Source organism: Capsicum annuum, chromosome 6 (assembly GCF_002878395.1).
Source record: "Capsicum annuum cultivar UCD-10X-F1 chromosome 6, UCD10Xv1.1, whole genome shotgun sequence".
Taxonomy (NCBI): domain Eukaryota; kingdom Viridiplantae; phylum Streptophyta; class Magnoliopsida; order Solanales; family Solanaceae; genus Capsicum; species Capsicum annuum.
Window position 1 is genome coordinate 209,567,012 of NC_061116.1, and position 24,618 is coordinate 209,591,629.

The 24,618-nt window shown below is 34.6% G+C and overlaps 1 protein-coding gene across 3 annotated transcripts in view; it reads right to left on the reverse strand.

The window, feature by feature from the left end:
* The window catches only part of LOC107855456 (subtilisin-like protease SBT3.11), a 44,648-nt gene extending 21,860 nt beyond the window's left edge, over positions 1-22,788 (reverse strand). Inside the window, exons 1-8 of one of the 3 annotated variants that reach the window (XM_047413881.1) lie at positions 22,616-22,788; positions 22,169-22,260; positions 21,961-22,058; positions 21,701-21,856; positions 21,232-21,581; positions 20,795-21,121; positions 20,619-20,686; positions 20,205-20,268 (exon numbers count right to left, since the gene is read on the reverse strand). In XM_047413881.1, the coding sequence (XP_047269837.1) occupies positions 20,660-20,686; positions 20,795-21,121; positions 21,232-21,581; positions 21,701-21,752 (756 nt within the window). In that variant the 5' untranslated portion in view covers positions 21,753-21,856; positions 21,961-22,058; positions 22,169-22,260; positions 22,616-22,788 and the 3' untranslated portion in view covers positions 20,205-20,268; positions 20,619-20,659. Of the gene's footprint in view, positions 1-18,287; positions 19,117-19,484; positions 19,678-19,794; positions 19,916-20,010; positions 20,269-20,618; positions 20,687-20,794; positions 21,122-21,231; positions 21,582-21,700; positions 21,857-21,960; positions 22,059-22,168; positions 22,261-22,615 lie in introns of those variants that run through there. The other 2 variants (XM_047413878.1, XM_047413880.1) reach the window with 2 other exon arrangements.
* Positions 22,789-24,618: the final 1,830 nt, after the last annotated feature.

Below are 24,618 nucleotides of genomic sequence, written 5' to 3' on the forward strand. Positions count from 1 at the left end.
ATGGACTACTAGGAACCAAACGACACAACAGTATCTAAAACCTGAACCCATTCCAACGCTGAACCTTTTTTTGAACCAATTTTTGAAGAAGAATCTGGAGTCATTTTTTTTCACCTATTTTCGGCGGGTAACGTTAGTGATCCTCAGTTTTTGGTTGGAAAAAGGGGAACGACAGAGAGCTGGTGGATTTTTCGATGGGGGAAAATAAATTTCGGCAATAATCTCGCTAGAAAATTCAGAATATTAGCCGTTTCCGGTGACTTCCCCACTCCATTTCCCTTTTCTCGTCTCTCTGTCTCCGATCTACCTATCAATCGCCCAATCTCTACTCTAATTCCTCAACCCTCGATTTCTCTCTCTGCTTGTAATCCTCACACTCTCGATCTCACTATTCCTCTTTTGATTCACCTCGCGTCTCACTATTTTTCACCATTTATGTGTGATTTGGGTATGGATGTGTATGTATGTGGCTGTGCTTGAGAGGAGAATTGCGAGTTGGTGCGTGGTTTTTGTGTATTGTCGATCCAAGAAGAGAAAAAGAAAAATGGATCCCCCCTGGTATGCCTGATCTCTGAGGTATATGGTGTATGGAGTATATGTGAGATGGTGCTCTGTGGGTTGGAAGAAGAAGAACTATTGTGTGTATATCTCTTGTGAAGAAAATCCCCAAAATACATGGGGCCCTTTCCTTTTTATTGTTAGTGTATTGAACATATTAGGAATATTCTCCCGTGGGGCCCACTTTTTTTTTGGTTTTCTTTTCAAAATGGTTTCAAATTGGATAAAAAAACGTAAGGGATAGGGAAATTGGGGTGTGACGTGTCCTAATTTCATAGGATACGGTTGTTAGGATAAGGTGTAAAGTTGGTTTGGATAAGGTTGTTAATTTGTTAGGGAGTTTGTTATTTTTGTATTTTTGTGGGGTATGATCACATGGATGAGGACACGTGGTAAGGTGAGCTAAAAATGGATAAAATCAACGTCGAGAGGGACAAAATTAGGTGTCTACAGCTTGCCCCCTTTGAATGTAAACATGAAGTGTTTTTAGACAAAGAAGTAGACAACGAGACAAAATTTTGTCCCGACCATTATTCAAAAAGAATGAAACAGAAGGAAGGAGGGAAACCAATTCTTGACATTGGACGTCATATTAATCCCTAGTTATGAGGGAATTAAGTCACATATATCCCTAAGGACTGAAAGAAGAGGGGCTATACCGAGTTGGAGAGTCGAGCGAGGTTCTGGTCCGCAGCTCTGTTATTACATCAAAAATAAAAATTATAAGTTAAAACAAAATTGAAATTATAAAAATCCTATCTATGCAGCTTCTTTTGGACTCTTGACTTGAGTTTCATTACCCTATTCTTAAGGCGGGCTCCTGACTTGCAATTTCTTCAACTTGTTGTTTGGCTTTCAATTTCTTCAACTTGTTGTTTGACTTTCAACTTCTTCACCTTGTTGTTTGACTTTCAACTTCTTGACCTTGTTGCTCGACTTTTAATCTCTTAACCTTGTTACTTGACTTTCAATTTCATCACCCTATTCTTCAGGCGGGCTCCTGACTTTCAATTTTATCACCCTATACTTCAGGTGGGATCCTGATACCAAAATCAAAGCTAAAATGAAAATTATACCAAACAAATATTATGATAAAGAAAGGTTTCATTTTTTGAAAGTATGGTCCTATTTTCCAGGAGGCTCCTGGACAGAAAGCAAAATCTCATTTTCTTGGAGGGTCCTGAACATAAAGTGGATCCCATTTTTCAGGAGGGTCCTGAACAGAAAGTAAAATCCTATTTTTCAGGAGGGTCCTGAACAGAAATTAAAATCCCATTTTGCAGGAGGGTCTTGAATAGAAAGTAAAATCTCATTTTGCTGGAGGGTCCTGAACAGAAAGTAAAATCCCATTTTGTAAGATGGTCCTGAACAGAAAGTAAAGTCCCATTTTTCAGGTGGGTCCTGAACAGAAAGTAAAGTCCCATTTTCCAGGTGGGTCCTGAACAGAAAGTAAGATCCCATTTTCCAGGAGTGTCCTGAAAAAAAAATAAAATCCCATTTTCCAAGAGAGTCCTAAGCAGAAAGTAAATTCCCATTTTCCAGAAAGGTCCTGAACAGAAAGTAAAATCCTATTTTCTAGGAGGGTCCTGAACAGAAAGTAAAATTTCATTTTCCAGGAGGGTCCTGAACAGAAAGTAAAATCCTATTTTTCAGGAGGGTCCTGAACATAAAGTAAATCCCATTTCCAGGAGGGTCCTGAATATAAATTAAAATCTCATTTCGCAGGAGGGTCCTGAACATAAAGTAAATCCCATTTCCAGGAGGGTCCTGAACATAAAGTAAAATCCCACTATCCAGGAGGGTCCTGAACAGAAAGTAAAATCCCATTTTCCAGGATTGTCCTGAACAGAAAGTAAAATCCTATTGTCCAGGAGGGTTCTGAACAGAAAGTAAAATCCCATTTTCCAGGAGGGTCCTGAACAGAAAGTAAAATCCCATTTTTCAGGAGGATTCTGAACATAAAGTAAAATCCCATTTTCCACGAGGGTCCTGAATAGAAAGTAAAGTTCCATTTTTCAGGAGGGTCCTGAACAAAAAGTAAAAGCCCACGAAAGTGCTTTTCCAATGGTCGCTAAATTAAGTGAATCGAATTTGTCCCTATTTCAACAAAGAAAATTTATCAGTTAAAAACTTAGTGATGGTTTGCAACACTTGGATTTCCTGACACCTACTCCAATGTCCATTCCCTTCGTTTTGTTTCATATTGCTGGCACTTTCCCCTACTTTATCGTGTCATTCACCCAAACACAGATTAAGGGAAATGACTCTAAAATAAACATAGTATCTTTGCTTTGCCATGCTCCTCAGATAAACCCTTTGAACCTCGGTATTTTCATGAGTTCCCAGACTTGTCTATTGACAAAACTTTCTGCATGCCTTGTTTTGACTTGCAATCTTATTTCTTTTTTGTGCTGGCCCTTGGTTTTGCTTTGTGTAATTGAAGAAACTGGTAGACAGTTTTGAAATCTTTTCTCACTTGTTTTGACATGGACTTGACTCAAAGACAAGAGAAAAATGACAACAAATTTTATTTTATTTGGATAACTGATTCAAGAAAGATAAAACAGAAATAAAGAGAAGAAAGAAAAGATAATGAATGACCCTTTTTGAAACAAAAAAACAAAAATTTATCTAAAAATGACAATCAACTCTAATGATCATTCCATGCATTTTGGATCAAACTGCCTAATCATTCTATCCAAACTTTCTGCCGAATGTTGTTGAGTTAATGACCTCGAAATTGAGTTGCCTCCTTAGGTCAATTGTATTTAAGACCTCATTCGGTTAATGACGCCTTAAAGGGTTTTTGCCAACAAGCCTCTCTCATTTTTTTTTCCTAGCTCACCATTTTCTTATGGTGTCCGTGGGGTTTTCACCAATAAGACTCTCTTATTTTTATCTCTCTCAGCTTACCATGAGGGTTTTCACCGGTAAGACTCTCTCATTTTATTTCTCTCTTGATTCCTTATGTTGGGGAAGACAAGTAGTTCCCTAAATGCATCCTCATATCTATTGCATGCTTAGCCTTAATATCCTCAAAGATTGATCTGAAGGTCTTTCTTTGGTTGTAACTCGACTTTTGGATAGGGTTAGAAAGAAAGGATGGCATGGGGCCCAAACGACACTTGATGTGGGATGGAACTTACAACTTTTGGAATCGACTCAAACAATGAGGATTAACTCATTCCCCAGTTTTTTTTGACTGGGCAATTCTAAATTGTTTATTTGGTTGGACCGAGCCTAAGATAGGGCAGCCTACGTATCTCACCTTTGAGAGAGGAGAATCAGGCCATGGTAGTTCTGGCAACTTGTTTTGCTTGATTCTAATTTATTTTTCTTCTATGTTTCTTTTATTGACTCTTTCTCTTTTGGAATTTTCTGACTCTATTTATCTTGACACTCTTTTTTCTTTTCTTTTTGGACACATATTTTTTCTCTTCTTCTTTTTGAAGACTTTTCTGACTCTAGTCTTTTACTCGACACTTTTCTTTTGAGCTTTGTTGAATCTATCTTGATTTCAAAAGAGGGGTATGAAAGAAAATAATACTAAAGCTCAAGTGGGGTAAACAAAGGATGACATAATATTTAGATAGCAGAATGAAATGCCTTCATCATATCAATCCCTGAAAATGCAAGTACATATCATGCAATATGAAATAAAAAATGAAGATCATTTGTGATACTTTAACAACACTAACTTTAACTAAGTATGTGTGACACTTCTTTTTCTAAACTTGTCAAACTTACAAACTCCACCTTTGTTGTATATCCATCACCTTGAATGATTCATGCCTTCGTGGAGTTGATTTTCTTTTTGTTCCTCTTGATAGGATCACGCAGACACTGTTTGACCTAATTAAGATATGTCTTTCAATTGATGACCAAGTTATCCTTGTGATTCTCAAAATAAAAGTCTAAATTTTCAAAGAAGGCTTCAACTTGATCACCAAATTCCCCAACTCTCTATCTATTTTCTCAGATGCTCTATTTTCCTAACTTTAACTCTCTGATTCAAGGCTTCATGATTAAGCTGGATTTTAAGATCTGACTGAAAATTCTGCAAATATGTCATATCACTAGAATCAACATAAAATGTACTATATAAAGAAAACAAACAAACAACACATATTTGAAACATAAAAGGAAAGGGACACTTCAGTTAGTCGAAATGAAAGATAAAAAGGTTTGAACATAAATGAAAAAGGGACAAAATAAGATAGATCCCGCACTACAACCCTGAAATACTTCAGAAAATAGAAAAGAAAATAAAACAAACTACCAGATCTTTTCCTAGTAGGGAGAGAGGTGACTTCTCAATTGCTCAGCCTGACAATTTAGCCACTGATTTGCATATCAACATGACTAAAGCTTCCCTCACTGTCAATGTTCTGTACCATAATTGATCCATCTTGAATCATTTTTTCAATTTCCCTTTTCAAATCTTGACAATCTTTAATACTATGACCCTGAGCACCAGAATGATACGCACATCGTACATTAGGGTCAAAATTTCTTGAATGCCGATTAAGAGTGCACCCAAGGAGAGGAGTGATCATGTCCCATTATACCAATCTTTAAAATAAACTGGCATACGACTCTCCAATTAGTGTAAAGCTATCTCTCAACTTCTGCCTCATTTCATCGTTTGGCTTGGATCGAAAATCAGGCTTAGAAGGGTTTTGGTATGTTTGTGTAGTTAGAAGATGACTCTGAGGAGTTGATGTGTTCCACTATGGGTAAGATGGGGGTCGAACATGGGGTTGTGCATTATACACTGGATATGGATGTGGAGGAACAGAGTATAATGACTTTTGGGAGTGATTATGTAAAGCTTGGGAATAAACTTGGGTTTGAGCCTGAGAGTGACGATGACGAGGTCTTCTTGACCTTTTTTGCTGTCCAACTACAGTAGCAGATGCATCTTCCCCATTCTTTTTCTCCCCAACACTTTTTGAACCCTTTTGAATTGCTTGAGTAGTCGCTTTCAATATTGCAAAACTCACAATACGACCAGTCTTAATTCCCTCTTCTATCATCTTCCCCATTTTAAGGACCTCAATGAACGGCTTGCCTAATGCAGGTAGCAAGTGTTGATAATATGTTTTGTCCTGTGCCTGAATAAATACCTCCACTATTTTGCTTTCTTTCATTGGTGGTTTTACTCCAGCAGCTTGTTCGCACCATCTGATCGCATACTCCCTGAAACTCTTAGTATTCTTCTTTTTTATACTAGTTAGGGGTTTTTCGTCAAGGATCAGCTCCACATTGTATTGTAATTTTTTCACAAATTCATTAGCTAGGCCATCCCAAATAATCCACTTGTCAATGTCTTGGTCAACAAACCATTCTGAAGCTAGGCCTAAAAGACTCTCATCGAAATATGCCATGAGTAATTCTTCCTTCCCTCCAGCGCCCCTTAGCTGGTTGCAATAGCATCTCAAATATGCTACAGGATTGCCATGTCTATCATACGTCTCAAGCTTCAGTATTTTAAAACCAAGAGGAAGATATACACCTGGAAACATGCACAGATCTTTATATGAGACACTTTTGTACCCCCCAAGTCCTTGCAAGTTTTTCATAGTCAGTTCCAAACTTCTTAATTTCTTGGCCATTTCCTTTTGTTCTTCTGTCATAACAGGCTTCTTAGTGTAAGAAGAAAATTCATGAGGTTAAGTGCAGTCGTAAGGACCAGTCGACTTAAATGTGGACTTGGGAGCATAATGCTGATCACTAAAATATTCAATACAGGGTCGCTTGTAGAGTGAGGAATCACAACCTTTGGATTGACATTAAAAGTAGGAGCTTCAGACGAGATGGGACTGCAAAAGCATGAATAGCAGGCGGAGCCGAGCATGTGGTAATTTTGTATTGAAGAGCGAGCAAATGAATATTAGAAGTGTTTGGATACTGTTTCCCCGGAGTAGGTCCTGATGTATGTTGTGGTGTGTCGACCAAAATAGGGAATTGTGCATGTGACACTGGAGGCAAACTAGAAAGATATTCCAGATTATCAGTGGGAAATGGAGAAGCCGGCTACCCATTAGCCCAAGCTTGATGCATTTCTATCATTTGCTGCCTTAATTTCCGAATCTCTTCATTAGCTCCTACAACCTTAATTTCCGAATCTCATCATTAGCTCCTACATTCTCATTCCACGAACTCCCTATTTGATTAGTGACAACTAACTCGGTATCCTTGTTGGCCATAACTTTCACTGTGAGTTGGAGCAATATAGAGGACCAGCTGAAATGCGACAAACCAACCACCTTAAACTAACTGGACAAGAGATAGAAAATGCGTTAGAGTTCAACAATTTTTCAAAACCTCTTTTTTTTTTCTTGAAAAGATCACCGAACCCTAAAAGGGCGCCTACGTATCTCGCCCCAAAAAGGGGAGAATCGGGTGTGCGTAGTTCGTGAAGTCTTGCTAAAATGACTAATTAAACTCTTTTTCTTTTTATTTTTCTTGAAATTTTAAGAAGAAAAGAAAAATAACAAATTGTCAAAAGAATAGACGAAAATCTTTTTGAATTTTTTAGCTTCCTATACCAAATGAAACTTATGATTACCAAAGAAAAATCTTTTTGGATTTTCGACTTTGAATTTCATATGAAAATGAAACTTGAACCTATTAAAGAAAAATTTGTTTAGTGTTTTTCTTTTAAAGATGTATATGAAACACCTACTCTAAGTGAAGAGTGAAGAAAATCTTTTTGGATTTTTATGAAATAAGATCCCCAAACCAACAATAGGTTGCCTACGTATCTCACTCCCGAGAGAGGAGAATCAGGGGTATGTAGTTCGTCCTGATTGGATAATTAAGGATTAAATAACAAACTAAGACTTGACCTGAGAGACAGACAATGAAAGACGTCAATAAAATCTTTTTGAGTTTTTTTAATTTGACATTTCACATAAAACTGACACCAACAATTATGAAAGAAATTTTTTTTTGGGTATTTTAGTTATATGAAATGTACAAAACATCTACCATCTTTTTGCATTTTTTCCTTTATAAAAAGCTCCAATTAAAAAAGCATTTTCGAATTTTTTGAATTATGAATGCATGGTAAAGGAACAAAAGGAAAATCTTTTTGATGTTTTTGAGAAAATGAGTGAGAAAGGTAAAAAAATCTTTTCGAATTTTTGGATTGTGAAAAACAAAAGCCATAAAAAACTCTAAAAACTACAAAACTCTTTTTTCCTTTTTGACTTAATTTTTCAATTTTTCCTCTTTTTTTTCAATTTTTTCTTGCCTACACACTTTACTTCTAACACATGCTTTCCCCAAATCAGTCCGTCAAATGACCACGTTATCCTCAGAGATGCAACATTTAGCACATAGGGATGCTTTAAAGGTGAGTCTCCTACAAAGGACCGTGTGAGTCCTACTAGGTCTCAATATGATGCACATAAGAATGACCTAAAGGTTGACTTACGTTGTGGTTTACTAACAAGGCCGTTCGGGGGAGCATATGGTCAATAGTGGCTGCTTTGCTTTTCACCTACTCCATATATCCAACAGCTCCCCCCCTAAAATAAGGGTGACTCAACTAGAGTTCGTGCGTACGACGTGCACTCCGAGACTTGTTGCAGAAAGAATTGACTCGGGTTATGCAAATGATGTCAGATATATAATGGTAACACATAAAGAAAAATTGTAAACAAAGAGTACAGAAATGCACAACAGTGATAACAATAACACAAACAATAATCACAAACAATGTTTATACACCCATAATGCCAAACAAAGCCGATACGACTCCCCCCAAAAAAAAGCTCGAATTCTTAAAGATTCTCCAGCAGAGTCGCCAGAGCTGTCACACCCATTTTTTAGCTCCCAAAAGATTCTATTTTTAAGGTTCGAAAGGATTTTTATTAACAAAGTGACAAAAGATGAAAATTTATTTCGAAAAGGACCTTTTATATTCAAAACTCAAAGTCGCCACTTGGCATAATTCAGTGTGCCAAGGTACCTTTGAAAAATCCTTTCCAAAATGCTTTGACTCTTTAAAACTGGTTTGCGAACAGAGATTTTGGTTAAGAAATTCTATTGATCGAGGGGAAGGTGTTAGGCACCCCTAGATCCCGTGGTTTGACCACGGTCGCTTGGTGGAGCGTATCGGCTAATTTGACATTACAAATGTATAAACCACACAAAACACATAAAACAATCAACTAAACACATGAAACAAAATAAAACAAATCCAAAATATAGTGTTTAGTCCAATTATACAGTCCAAAAATAAGAAAAATGTAAAAAATAAATCATATTCTAACCTACACTAGTACTAAACTATGCTCCGATGATTTACTCCATCCGATGTTTTGGGCCTTGGCCATGCGCCGCCTTCAAGTACAAATTTCTAGGGGCATTCCCCGGATAAAGCAATACAGATACCTCAGGGTATTCCCCGATCAAATGAGTATATTTTTTCAATTGCGATAAAACAAATTCATTCAACACATATTTCAAAAATTTTACCAATTTTGCAATCCCTAAGTGTGCCTACCCCTATCGTTTGCCTAACAATTCATGGCCTAAAGCATGATACTATCGAACTTAACAAAGTCGACGTTTATTTCAAATCAAGCAATCGTTACTAAACTAATATAAATCAATATTCACTTTTAACAATTTTTTATCTTTTCCCCCAAAATCCCACTTAACCTCAAATCAACTACGTGATAAACATACTTCACACCAGGATTAACAATCAAATAACGACGAGTAAAATCACCTCAACCAAATTCAATCAAAAATTACGCCATTCAAAAATATTCACAAAAAGAGAGATAAAAGATATAGAATTGGACCTCAATCGCTCATTTTATTCCAAAATTAGTGATGGATTGGAATTCACGAGCAAAAAAACCTCGACCCAACTGGAACCTCAATGTCGAACCCGCAACTTAAAAAAATACCAAAGAGCACAACCCAACTCGAGTTTTATGAATAAAAATCTATGAACATCATCAATCCAAAACGGACTACTAGGAACCAAACGAGACAATAGTATCCAAAACCCGAACCCATTCCAACGCTAAACCTTTTTTTGAACCAATTTTGGAAGAAGAATCTGGAGTCGTTACTGTTCACCTATTTCCGGTGGGTAACGTTAGTGATCCTCAGTTTTTGGTCGAAAAAAGGGGAACGATAGAGAGCTGGTGGATTTTTCGATAGGAGAAAATGAATTTTGGCGATAATCTCGCCAGAAAATTCAGAATATTAGTTGTTTCCGGTGACTTCCCCACTCCATTTTCCTTTTCTCGTCTTTCTGTCTCCGATCTACCTCTCAATCGCCCAATCTCTACTCTAATTCCTCAATCCTCGATCTCTCTCTGCTTGTGATCCTCACTCTCTCGATCTCACTATTCCCCCTTCGATTAACCTCGCATCTCACTATTTTTTCACCATTTATATGTGATTTGGGTATAGGTGTGCGTGTATATGGTTGTGCTTAAGAGTGGAATTGTGAGTTGGTGCGTGGTTTTTGTGTATTGTCGATCCAAGAAGAGAAAAAGAAAAATGGATCCCCCCTGGTATGCCTGATCTTTGAGGTATATGGTGTATGGAGTATATGTGAGATGGTGTTCTGTGGGTTGGAAGAAGAAGAACTTTTGTGTATATATCTCTTGTGAAAAAAAATCCCCAAAATTCGTGGGGCCCTCTCCTTTTTGTTGTTAGTGTATTTAACAATATTAGGAATATTCTCCTATGGGGCCCACTCCTTTTTTTGTTTTCTTTTCGAAATAGTTTCAACTTGGATAAAAAAAAGTGAGGGGTAGGAAAATTGGGGTGTGACGTGTCCTAATTTCATAGGATATGGTTGTTAGGATAAGGTGTAAAGTTGGTTAAGATAAGGTTGTTAATTTGTTAGGGAGTTTGTTATTTTTGTATTTTTGTGGGGTATGATCACATGGATGAGGACACGTGGTAAGGTGAGCTAAAAATGGATAAAATCAATGTTGGGACGAATAAAATTAGGTGTCTATAGTCCGTAAAGCCAACAATTCAATTTAGCAGTCAGGCGGACAGGTTCATATGGTTTCCTATCTTTTCATCTAATCGCATTACCTGAAGTCTCATGAATATAACCATTCCAAGCTGGGGCAACCAGGTAGTTGCGAGTTTAGCTCAGTTCATGTATTATGCCTCAGTTTCAGATCCTCGATATGCAGTCAAGATTCAGTTGATAGGTGCCCTGTGCATCGTCTCAGTTTTTCCTCAGTATCTCAGCCAAGTCAGCATTCTTCAGGGGATATAATGTCCCAAGGGGGAGATGCACTATAATCCCTCGAGCTTTTATGACCTAAACCTTCCATCTTCTCTTTATGTAATGAATCCAATTTGGAGTAGTGGGTGCTCATAGGTGGACCCTCAAGTACCAATATCAGTCGTAAGCCATACATCCAGGGGCTCAGTTTAGTTTATGATATTCAGTTCACGTATCACATTTCAGGCTTAGTCATGTTCTCATGTTCCCGTTCATGCATGTTTAGTAAATGATCTCAGGTTCATTAGTATTCTCAGTTTAAGGCAACAGGTTTCCTTAGATTGGCTTAGTTCCATGTTCAGGTTCAGCTACCGTTGCACATTCAGTCATACATTCATGAATCAGTTCAGTCATGTACTCATTCATCAGATATGCATGTACAGATTAAAAACTCAACTTATTAGTAGTTTCAGTCAGGTGTTTGTCACGACCCGAACAAGGCCCTGGCCGTGACGAGCATCCCGAGCTGTAAAGGCCCGAGCTCCCCTTTATTAATAGGCAATCATACACACGTTCATATAATCATAAAGAGAATGCGAAATGGATTCATACTGAAACATGGTCAATAACATCATACGACTGAAAAGTCAAAGATTTCAATAAGACCTTCAACATCATCTAACATCTATCTGCAAAATCTCTAGTATATCAAAACTAGTCATCACAACTAAAACTGGGATAAGGTCCCCAGTGGACCTAAACCAAAATAAATAATATATGACAGAAAGAAATAGACCTTTCGGAATAAAGAAGGCTCACCAATTGCAACACACTTCACTTCTGCCCGAAAACTCTACGGCTTTTCAGGATCTCTAGACTGAGCCTCAGATACTGGAATATAGGGGGTCAAATCAATTGTAATGTAGCAGAGTAATCCAAAAATAAAATACAACTTTTATATAACATAGGTGAGAGCTATTATAAAACACTTTAACGTAAAATCGTTTGAAAACACATTGGCATAGTATAATGATTTTTCAACAAAAATGCAGCACTATTTAGCTAGATGGTACACCCTACAATTTCACATTTTCACCAACTTCCAAGTCTCGATTGCCACCAAGATTGGAGTATTAGTGAGGAAAGGACACACAAGATCATACAGCAGGGTGCCACAATCCCAATCAATTCAATATGTCGTGGTTGGGCTCAAGATCATAAAGCAGGGCTCCTAACCATTGGTCCCAATTTAGGATGATATAGTACTAGGTACACAAGATCACATAGTAGGGTACCAAGTTCCTGTGTCGGCAATTCACGGTTCCCAGCATAGAGTCATCTGACTCATGCTTTCTTCAGGTAACCATCTAACTCATATCAATTTAATATTTAAGTTTGATATAAGACAAAACATGCATCATACTCACAACATTCTCTTCCTCTTTTTATTCGAGGAAATTCCTTCACACGTTTTATGCAAGTCATTATATGAACACCAACAAGACTCCCATACACCAACATAAGCATATCGATTCCCCAACACGAAATAGTTAAGAAACTTCAACATTTACCAAGAAACCATCAGGACAGCCTAGTTGCTTTGGAGGGCGGTTACCCACCCGGGTGACCAGGGATCGATTCCCCCCTCAATGCCTTCTGGGTTTGAGCCTGTCGCACAGGGCTTGCCTAGTGCGGTTTATATCCCCATGTGGTTTGCAGGCTATTGCATCGGGGGTTTTACCCAGTGCGCATACAGTGCTCACCCGAAGGGAAGAGGCTGTGGCAGAGGGTGTAGCGGCTGCGGGTTTTTCTGGAAAGTTTCCAAAAAAAATACATTATCCAAACACACTTTTCCATGATAAAAAAGGGGTTTTAAAAACACATGCTCTCAATACTTTAACAATAGCATTATGTGGGGTTCATAAACATCATCATGAGAAATAAAGAATTCACAACTCATGTTCATAACACTTTTTAAAATTCAAATCACATGTCCACAAATCCAAAAATTGAGATACATAAGCAAACAACCCCATATTCTTTCAATATTCTTCTCAAAACCATATCACAATGCATGCTTTTTGTGTTAAAACGAAATCCCACTTATAATGGCATACATACATACATACATAATTATTAAAAAATCTTATTTAAATTCATATCAAAATCATGTCCATGAGATTTAGGATAACCCCACATACTTTAGATTAATTAGTTTAGAGAGAAGAACCCGAATCTCCATTCATTCTTTGGAAATCTTGAACTTAGAGGTTGGTTCTTGATTCCTTATTCTTGGGAGAAACCCTAATTTTGATGTTATGAATGAATAAGGAGTTATGTCCTTTGATTTGATGTAATAAGGTGTTAAAAAAGTGAAAAAGACCCAAAAATTTCCTTAAAAACGGCTTTAGATCACTAAACGGAGGTTCGAGACGGTTTGGGCGACGAACCGTCACCCCAGGGATGGACCGTCCCTCAAACCATCACTTTTTGGCCAGAAAATGGACTTACTACCTCAGTTGTGATGGTTTGGCTGGCGGTCCATCGCTGGCGCGATGGTCCGTTGGCCTTCTCTTCGCACTTTGGCAGTTCGTATAGCTCACTGTAAAATGGCCATAACTTTTTACCCCGATATCGGATTTAGGAAAAATTGGTGGTGTTGGAAAGAAGACTCAAAGAACTTTCATTTTATATAGAGTAGGCCCTCTAATTCTATATATACAAAAAGTTATGGTCAATTGAAATTAACCTGAGTTTAAATGCTCACCAAAACTCAATCGATAGGAAGGCTTTCAACTCATCCTTGAGTTAAGGGACCTCTATGATCTTAATTCATGCTCAACTAGATTTCCACACTATTAGTTGATTAACACACTACATTTACATTAGATTTATGATTTTTGGATTATTTACGCGTGGAAATAACGGTTTATATTGTTTAATTATATTGTTTTTATATCTCTATTTTGAGATTTTTTATTGTGTTAATGTTAAGTTTAATTGTATTTTTTGATATCTCTATTATATAGTATTATTTTGTTGTAGTTTACAAGTGGTAGATGGGTGTCAGATGGCTTTGACAAATTTTTTGTGTAAAGGTTAGATTTAATTATACTGTTTTGACTAAAAAAAATAACTACTCCCTCCGTTTAAAAAAGAATGACCTACTTTCCTTTTTAGTTGGTTTCAAAAGAATGACCCCTTTTCTTTTTTAGCAATACTTTAATTTCAACTTTCCATATGACATGTTTAGAACCATGAGATTAAAGGACATTTTGGTACATTTAACCTAATTTTAATTTAAGGCCACAAGATTCAAAAATCTTCTTTATTTTCTTAAACTTTGTGCCAATTCAAAGTAGGTCATTCTTTTTTAATGGAGGGAGTATCATTCTTTTTTGAACTTGAAATATCAAGGTGAATTTTTTATGGAGAGGATTCGGATGAACACCTTCGCCCCTAAATCCAACCTTGTACATAATGACCAAGTTTTTTTTTCCTTCTAGCATGCATCATGTGTGTCATCACTTCACCTGATACTTCTCAATCTAGCTTGGTACTCTTCTTTTAATCATCTACTTGCTTTCTTACAGCAATTGGAATTCTAACAAAATATTTGCCATCACTCCATGACAAACTTCTGAAGGTAAATTTACTACTTTTTGGGCAAGTGGATGTGATCTTTACCTCAAAGGAAATCTTGGTTATCTTGGAAGTAAACTTCAACACATCTGGAGTTACTTTAATAGCAGTATTTCTCGGAGGTTTAACCACTAATCTATATATAGAGTTAGCATTTCCAACATTGAAAATTTATTCGGGTTGTGGATCGAAGATAATATTTAAGCTCTTCCCAATAATTTGATGTGTAAGCTCTCTCATCAACACTGTTCCAACAAGGTAAATCATAAAAGGAATCAGGAAAACTATTATGTGTCGGCCTTTTAGAAGATGATAGCTCCTCGGGAGGATGAGGAGCGATAGTTGGAGTGATATTTGTAGGTACTACTAAATCAACTAAATCAGCATAGTGATTATATAATTTTTCTATATATTCATTAGCATCACCCATAGTCGTCCACAAATCAGATTGTACTTGTTCAGAATCGTTGTTAGTATTTATTTCTAAGTTAGCATAAATAAGAGTACTAAAGTGGCACATAGTATTATATTTCATGCACGAATTTAGCATAGCACCAACCAAGTAAATAAGGGGAATCAGAAAAAAATATTTTTTAAATTTAGTAAACATGGTACCAACAACTTCTTTATAACCTTCTTTATTTTTATATTCTTTGAGCAAACCAAAAATATTGACTATATATACCAAAATATTACAAACAGTAGGATAATAAGCACCGAAAAATTCAACCGTAGTTATATAATTTTTTTCTAAAAACTTAACAAGATCATTAATTACAACCTAATCAGAATCATGTAGCATGCAATCAACAGAATCAGCAAATGAACCACAATGTTGGTTAAAAGTTAGTGTAATAGGAACTCTATATTTATAACAAGTTTTAAAAAATCATACGTACAATTCCATCTAATATCCTCAGGCATCAATATCGGTGCAAGTCCATTTTCTTGACATTTAACTTTAAATTATCTAATTCTTTTTCTTCGATTATTGCCTTGAATAAAACAAACAGCAAAACGAATTTTTTCAATATAAAGCTCAAAAAACTCGAGACCATCTTTTAATTTAAATTATATATATGACAAGCACACTTAATATGAAAAATTTCAGGTAACAGCGTAGATAGGTCAGATTTTAACTTTGTTATAACAGTCTTGTTGTTAGAAGCATTATCAAAAGCAATACATAAGATTTTATTTTCGATACCATAAAATTCTGCAACTTTAGCAATCGAATCAGTAATAAAATCTCCAGTATGTTTACGATCTTCATCATATAAAAAAGCAAGAATACGTTTTTGCATCACAAAATTACTATCCATCCAGTGACAAGTAACGGTTAAATAATCATTTTTATTTACAGTACGACCAAGATCAGAAGTTAGGGACAATCTACATTGAATATTTTTTTGACAATGTTGATAAATAAAAATAATATTGTGAATGAAGTCTAAAAATATCAGACCGACAAGTACTTCTACGAATACCATTAAACATAGGATTATAAATTACTTGTATATAATGAATAAAAACATCAGAAGAAAGAAAACTAAAAGACAAACAATCCATAACTACCATTTTAGTTATTTTTTACCGGTCCCTCAATTTATTATACTTCTTCATTACCTGACCAGTTGCTGGGTTCATTCTAGTTTGAGTTGGCCCACCAACATCCCCACCACCTCGTGCAATATTTAACTCTCTTTCATGAGCATCACCTATATGTCTCAATAATGTACCCGTACCCCCTTGCTTGCCTCCGCTTTTATACTTATATATTTATTGACAAATATTGCATTGCACCTCAGTATTTGATATACGTTCAAAAAATTGTCATGCAATACTAGTTGTTTTACGAGCTCTTGGGGCACGAGGAGGACGGGGAGGGAGATTAATTGATTCAGATCTAACTTTAGCATTTTCTATTGTGGGTGTCTCACCAATATTTTCATCATCTTCGTCCAAATTAACCGTTTCTACTTTATTTTCTTCTTCTATACCGTAAATTTTCTGAGCTTCTACATAATCCATATCGTGAGCACCTACACCTATTTCTTCCTCAAAAGATGTACCAAGCGGTACCGGAGGTGAAGGCATACGGGTATATCTACTACTTGAAGTACCTCTACCGCTAGTAATTCACTTTTTACTACCACTACCGCTTCAGGGACAAATTTTTTTAACACTTTTAGTAGCGAGGTTTCTTAATTTATATATAATATAAATTAAACAAAAAAATTCAAAATACACAAATATAATAAAATTAAATATTCAACAATTAATACACTAAATAAAAATTAAACGTAAGAGATGGAACGACAATACCAAATTTTGAAAGTATCCGAAGATTGTGACTTTAGAAACTTTCACTCGTACTTTGTAATCACAAAATTAAAAAATTAAAGTGAGCACTTTAGAAAATTAAATATATAGAATATTTGAGAATTGAGAATTGAGATTTGAGAGAATAAAAAATTGTGTGAAAAATGATTTGAAGGTGTAGGGTAGTTATAGAAATTTTTTTGGATTAAAAAAATAATTAAAATGAAAAAAAATTTAATAAAAGGTCCCAAACTAGTTGTTTGGACCCAAAAACGGTTATATAGCCGTTGGGCCAACGGCTAATTTGGCCCAAATCTCCAATTTTTTTTTTTTAAAAAAGTTAATCGGGTCGGGCCGGTTAACCGGCGGACCTGAACCAGTTTTGGTCTGGGCTGGGTTAACCGGGCCCAATTTCAAAATTAAACCGGTCCGGGACCTGGTACGCTACAGCTTGTGGGTTGATCGGGCCGATTTTTTTAAGTGGGCCGGGTTGACAGCCTTAACTTATTGACAAAATGGACCAGAAGCAATTGCTAACCTCTTGAATACAGGTTCGATTCTCCTTGGGAATTAATAAACGTTCTTAAAGTAATGTGAGATTTTTGAGGTTTCATAAAACTCAAATCTTAAATTTGTTTATGATGAGTATATGCTTTTATACTCAATTGCGGAGCTGGACACATTGGGCGAAGAATCCTACAAGGACAGCACTCTGATCATGCAGCTTCTTCGTGCTAACCTCACTTTATGGACCTCCGATATGCGGAATGATGGAACCGACGAGATCAAAGAAGCAGCACCGAAACCAGATAATGAATGAGAAGGCAGTAAAAACTGGTGAAATTTCTTTTAAGATTCAAACATGCCATGTTGTAACTTCGTTATTTGTCTGGGCTCAGCTCTTTGTTAGTTCTAGATCTTGTGATTTGTAATACCTAAAAATCAACCCGTTGTTATTTCTTGTTTTTCGTTTGTTTCTCTGTGGATTTCTCTTGTATTTGGATTATTTCCTTTTTCTCAAAGGAATGACTTATGGGAAGTTGGATCTATCTTTTAATCCAAAAATAAAATAAAATATATATATGTTGTAGTATTGAGTGATATTATATCCCCTTTCTCAAACATCGATATCCATAGCTCTTTCTTTATTTTTTTTATTTTTGAAAACCAAGAAAACTAATGAAAGAAATGAATTAGTTTGGACTGATTTAAATCTATTTTAGGTCCTAGTTGAACTAGACTTAAAATGGAAATAATTATCTCAATATATGCTCTTGATTTTCAATCATTTTCAAATCCATACTAAATGCTTAACTGAGAAAAAGTATCATTATATATATATATATAAAAGTTTGTAGATACACAGAACTGTTAATATTTTCAAGTTTTCTCTACCACGTGGAATATATATTGTTCAAACCATACGACTTGAAGGCCACATAGAACACTCAAAAAAAAAAACAAAAAAAAACTACCATTTTTATTTCACATATTATAAAGTTGTTTGGAGATATCCACTTGCTATCTTGAGAAAAAATTATACTCATACAAATAAATAATCAAAATTTTTATTAAGGGAGCTTGAAAAATACACATATAGTACTTATTTGGAATTTGAACTTGAAATGTCAAGTTATTTTTTATGAAGAGAATTCGGATGAACACCTTCGCCCCTAAATCCAACGTAAACTTGTACATAATTACCAAGTCTTTTTTCCTTCTAGCATGCATCATGTGTGTCATCACTCCACCTTATACTTCTAAATCTAGATAGGTACTCTTCCTTTAATCATCTAATTATTGCTTTCTCACAGCAATAGGAATTCTAACAAAATGTTTGCCATCACTCCATGCCAAACTTCCAAAGGTAAATTTACTACTTTTGGGGCAAGTGGATGTGATCTTTACCTCAAAGGAAATCTTGGTTATCTTGGCATTAAACTTCAACACATTTGGAGTTACTTTAATAGCAACATTTCTTGGAGGTTTAACCACTAATCTGTATATAGAGTTAGCATTTTCAACATTGGTGACAGTTCTCTTGATAGTAACTGAATCCTTGAGATTTGGAATAGATATTGAAGGGAGATTCATATCCAACCTTGAAGGTACTTCTTTGGGACACACAATGCCTGCTGAAGAAGATGATTTTTTCGCGTCGGAATGATACGTAGTTGCATTGTAAATCCTATCATTACTATAACCCATGCTGCAAAAATAATTCAAATAATCATTTCTATCCATATCATAGATTAAACCAGGATCTGCTGCTCCATTTGGATTACATATGCCACCTCCAAAGTCAAATGGATCAGCAAGTTTTGCTCCATTTCCTTCTGAAAAAATTTCAGTTGCATATGTGTCCTCGTTCCATGCTACACACAGATGACAAACAAATCCATTCATAACACTTTACAGTGTAATAGTGTGTAAACCTCTCTGTGCGCGATGGGATTAATGAAAGGGACAAATAACATGTAATTACTAATAATAAGCTTAATTTGGTAATAATCAACCTGTTATAATACGCTAAAACATATTAATAGTATAAAATTAATAAATGTAAGGTAAATCATTTTCTCAATGAATCAATTGGAAGGTTATCAGTGTTTGTGTTCTTTTATGTTAAATTGATATATAACAATGAGATCTTTTCATATAGAATTCGCTAAGGTAATTTAGTATACTATAATAAGTCAAATTGTGCTATTAATGTATAGAATTTAAATTTATAAGATATTACCTGTTGTCACAAGTGCAGACTTGATAGCTGCGGGAGACCAATTAGGATGTGCAGCTTTGAGGAGTGCAACAATTCCTGCGACATGAGGGGCTGACATGGATGTTCCTGACATGATGTTGAATCCATTGTATCCTTTAAGAAGATGAGGAGGAACTGCAGCGAGTATATTTACACCAGGAGCTGCAATATCGGGCTGTAATAATATATGAGTATAATTTCTATTAATTCAACAACGACAACAACAATTTGATGTATATTAATCTTTGAAATCAATTTCTTGCCAAACAACATACATAATTTTATATTTTACCTTTAAAATTTCTGGGGCAAAGGTATTAGGGCCTCTTGAGGAGAATGAAGGCACCTTTGTGTATGTGTTGGTTCCCTCAAGAATTTTAGTTTGTCCGTATTTAATTATAGGTTCTTGATTGCTGTTACAAATAATGATGAATCAATTTTCAGAGAGATCTATAATATAGGAAAAAGAAGGATGGGATCGAGCAAGAGAAATATAAATAGTGCTTACTTGGATGTACATTGATGAAAATAATTTAAAATTTGATTTCCTTGCTCGATATCAATGATAAAAAAAGGTATAGGGTTATGAGCAACTTGAGCGTAGTCAGTGATTTGATCAATAGGAGGTGTAGCACAAATAAAAGCCAAAACTCCTGTCTTCCTTAGAGCCATCAAAGAAGAAATTGGATGTACTTTGTTGTCTCCAAAGGAAAGCATTAGAACTTTTCCTTTTAGTCCATCGGCAATAGACTTAATTTGTTCAGCTCTGCAATTAGAACATTAACATATATATATAGATCAATATTTGAAAAATGCTTTTGTTGAGAAGCTACAACCGCTCTACCTTACATCTAAAGTAGAGGTTAGGCCTGTGTACATTCCATCTTTCACAATGGGATTATATATTGGATAGTATTGTTATTGTGCTTTTGGCGAGATGCCAACAATTACTGTTTGATTAGATCGATTTTTAAAACAATTTCATCAAAATATTTATTCTTTTTTAAACAAAGAATAAACACTTTTGGCCCTTAAAACTTTAACCTACAGATATTACTAATAAGTTGTGAAGTGCATTAATTGGATAATGCAATATTGTAGAGACACTTCACTCACTTAGTTATATTTGGAAATGTGACCAAAGGAGCAAAGGGTTGCTACATTCCTTTAGTAAGCCCTGCAGCCTACAATCACATGAAAAGTGTAAAAAATATATGTACTAACTAGTATGGATTGTTACCAAACAATTGGTTAATAAATATAAAGTTTAAAGAAGAGAAAAAAAAAGTTACTAGTATTGTCTTGTTGTTGCCTAGTGTTAAAGGAGTAACAATATCTCTATCGGAATTGCTACTAGCAACACTTATGAGCCATGGAGAATTATTCTCGACTGTGGAAGAGCCAGGTCCGCTATTTCCTGCGGTCGCAATAAACGGAATGCCATGGGATACTGCATGGAAAGATCCCATCCCTAAAAGATTGTTTTCATCAATGTCGGCAATGTTAATAGCGCTACCAAGGGATGCTGATAATATGTCAACCCCATCTTTTATAGCATCATCAATGGCAGCAAGAACATCGATATTACTAATCGTTGATCCAATTGAAGTCCAACCCACCTGTTAAAAATATTATAAATAAGTAAATAAAATTGTGTTTCGATTCTCTATCATTTTAAACTTTTAGATTAAGAAAGATAATTACTCAAGCAATTCAATATTGATGATACCTTATAAATAGCTAACCGTGCAAGTGGTGCTCCTCCATGTGTTGTTCCCATATTAAGATCATAGTATTGCACATTGTTAACATAAGAACCAGCAGCAGTATAAGCAACATGAGTACCATGCCCATTATCATCTAATGCTGATAATTTATGTAATCTTTCAGCCATTGTCTGATTTAGGTCGTTGGCTTCCATCATTCCTTTCATGTACCAACGAGCTCCAATTATTTTTCGGTTGCAATATTTAGTCGCACTAAAATTGTCTTCTTCTTTGCAGCTACCTTTCCATCGAGATGGAATTGGACCTACGCCTTTTTCGTTGAAAACTTCTGAATTATCTCCCCATCCAATACCTATAAAATAGAGTTTAACTTTTATACATGCACGCACCAACAATATAAAATATGATTAGGATGCATGCTTTGAAGATAATTTTCTATAATAGTGAAAAGAAAATAGAAGGATACTTAACCTGAATCTATTATGCCAATAATTACTCCATCACCTTGATTTGTTTTGTTCATAAGACTGTTGGAGTCTTGTTTAGAAAGACCCAAGAAATTCCAACTCCTCGATGTATGAGTCTTGTAAAGACTATTTGGTATAATTCGAACCACACCAGGTAATTCTGAAACACAATTACGACATATACGTAGATCAAGTAAGAGTATAATGAATAAATAAACTCTTTAATTTTCCGTAACATTATTTTACTTTGTATAAAATTTCTACCTCCAATTTCTTTGACTTGAGAATCGGTGAGCTAAGCAGCGAAGCCAGAGAAACCATGTCTATAACTATACACCATCAGTTTTTTAGCTTCTTCCTTGCTGCATGAAGAAATATATGCCATTTAATTATAATTAGTATTAAATAGTAATTGCTACATTTCTCTGGTTAAATTAAATCATATTGATTATTATATAAAGAAGATGCATACCTCCCAACCACTTGACCTAAAAGGTCATGATGTGAATCAGTGATAAGTTCATGATCATTGTGGGGTTTGTGTCCTAAGTAGACGGCGTAAAGCTATAAATCAAAAATATATATGATCAAAAACAGAAAAAAAAAACAAACAAAAACAAATAAGAGAGATTAATATTTGTTATTACCGTTAAAAAAGAGATGATATTCTATAAATCAGAAAAAACCTAAGTCACTCATTCGCATCGTCCAAAGATACTACTCCCTTTTTTCATGTTTACTAAAAATGATTATGAATATATTTTTATTTTAGAAATTAAGAAAAAAATGGATTAATTTTCATTTATTTTAGCTTACTTTAATAAATATTGATAGAGATTAATATGGTGCGAGCAAATAATAATAAATTGAGATTAAAAAAAATTAAATAATTTTAAATTCAAGAATATTCAAAATTTACCTTAGCATCAGCATTGTCTGTTTTTGCAATTATTTCACATAAACAACTAAAAATTAACAAGAAAAATAAAATAACAAGAGAAGAAGTTGAATTATTCATCTTTTTTTGCTTCCCTCCTTTCTATAGAAATTGTGAAAGGAAGAAGATAACCCAACTTCTCGATGGATTCAAAACCAAATTTGGATAATGAGAAAATAATTGCAATCTATTTAGCATTAAATAGCCTAAACTCACCACACAAAATAGAAAAATAAATGTGTGGCTAGTTTATTAAGTGTAAATAGTAGCCACTCACTCGAATACAAGTAGATTAGTTATTCTACTTTTACTCCTTTTAAAAATGATAATTTTTTTTGTGAATTTTTTAAGATCGCATATACTTTCTGTTTTTATAGTAGCGGTTAACCATGAATTTTTTTTTCCCACATAACTAGTGTAACTAAAGAACTAGTCATAGTTACTCCTCTCGTTTCAATTTTTGTCAATTTGTTATTGTTTGTGCAGTCAAATTGATTTTATTTTTACTACAGTTTATTTTATATATTTTTTAAAGACATTTTAAATCAGAGGCAGATTTAGTTAAATGGGTGTGTGTCTTCAAAAATCGAATAACTATTGTGTTAATCCTATATTTATAGGAGTATTAAAAAATCTACTAGATGTATATAAGAATCATTTGTTGAAAATTCATTAACAAAGTAGACTAGAAGCAATTGTTGATTTCTTGAATGAGGGTTCGATTCTCCACGGGCATTAATAGATGTTTTAAAAATAAATTTCATATTTATGAAAATTCATAATCTAGAAATTTTAAATTTATCTATGTGCATATTTATTTATTTAGCAGTATTGAGTGATCTCCTACTCAAACATCGATATTGGTAGTTTTTTTTTGTACCAAGAAACTAATTAGAGATTAGTTTGGATTGATTTTAATCTACTTTAGGTCCAAGTCCAAATTTTCGTTATGCAAAGATAATAGAGTAACTTACATAAATCCCGGATAGTTTCAGCAATATTACATAAAATCTCAGATAGTTTGCTAATTACATCTTATTCCGTAATTTTGAATTGGTGATACATACGTTAAGCAGTGATACATATGGAGTAATAATACATATGTATATGTATCACTAGTATATACATATGTATACACTAGTGATACAAATAGCATATGGATCACTAATAAATATGAAATTCGGAATTTTATGTAATTTTTTAAATATTAAAGGATATTGTGTAATATGATGTCTTAAATATGAAATTTGTGCAATTTTTCCAAGATAATAATGTAGTAGTCCCTTTCCATTCAGTTGAACAACTGTCCATAACCAGTTTTTTTTCTTTTCATAATTTCCATATGCTAACATTTATTTATTTATAATATAAAAATGGTGAGATTATAAACCCAAAAGCTTTACGTTATTAATTATTGGACGAAGTTCTTAACGAAAATCTTTCGCAAATAAAATGTCACTGTTAGGAGAAACGAAGTGATTAATTTTTTTATTTTTTTTTAAAGTAATCAAGTAAAAAATATATAGGAGTATGGTTTTTCTAATAACTTATTAATAATAATTTATAAATTATTCTATATCATAAATCTTACATGAAGTCTCATGGAAAGTGCATGCAAAAGCTCCTTTCATGAATGCATCGTCTCTCATTTTCAAATCATAAAACATGTGTTTATTTAAATCTCTTTTTGATTAATAAGTTAACGTCATGATTCAAATCGAGGCTCTGACAGGTATTTCGGATCATGAGGGTCCGAGAGACCCCTTAACATGTAATCATAAGCATAATTCATATAAAATGGAAGTACGGAAGATAAACTAAAAACATGATAGTTTCATAATCAAACTTAACACTTCATAACATCAAACCATAAGAAGACCCAAATCCAATCTAAAACAATCTACAAAGCCTCTACTGAGCTGAAAACAATAGTCTGTCTAAATCGGGACAAGGTTCCCGACCAGATCATAAAACAACTGAAAACT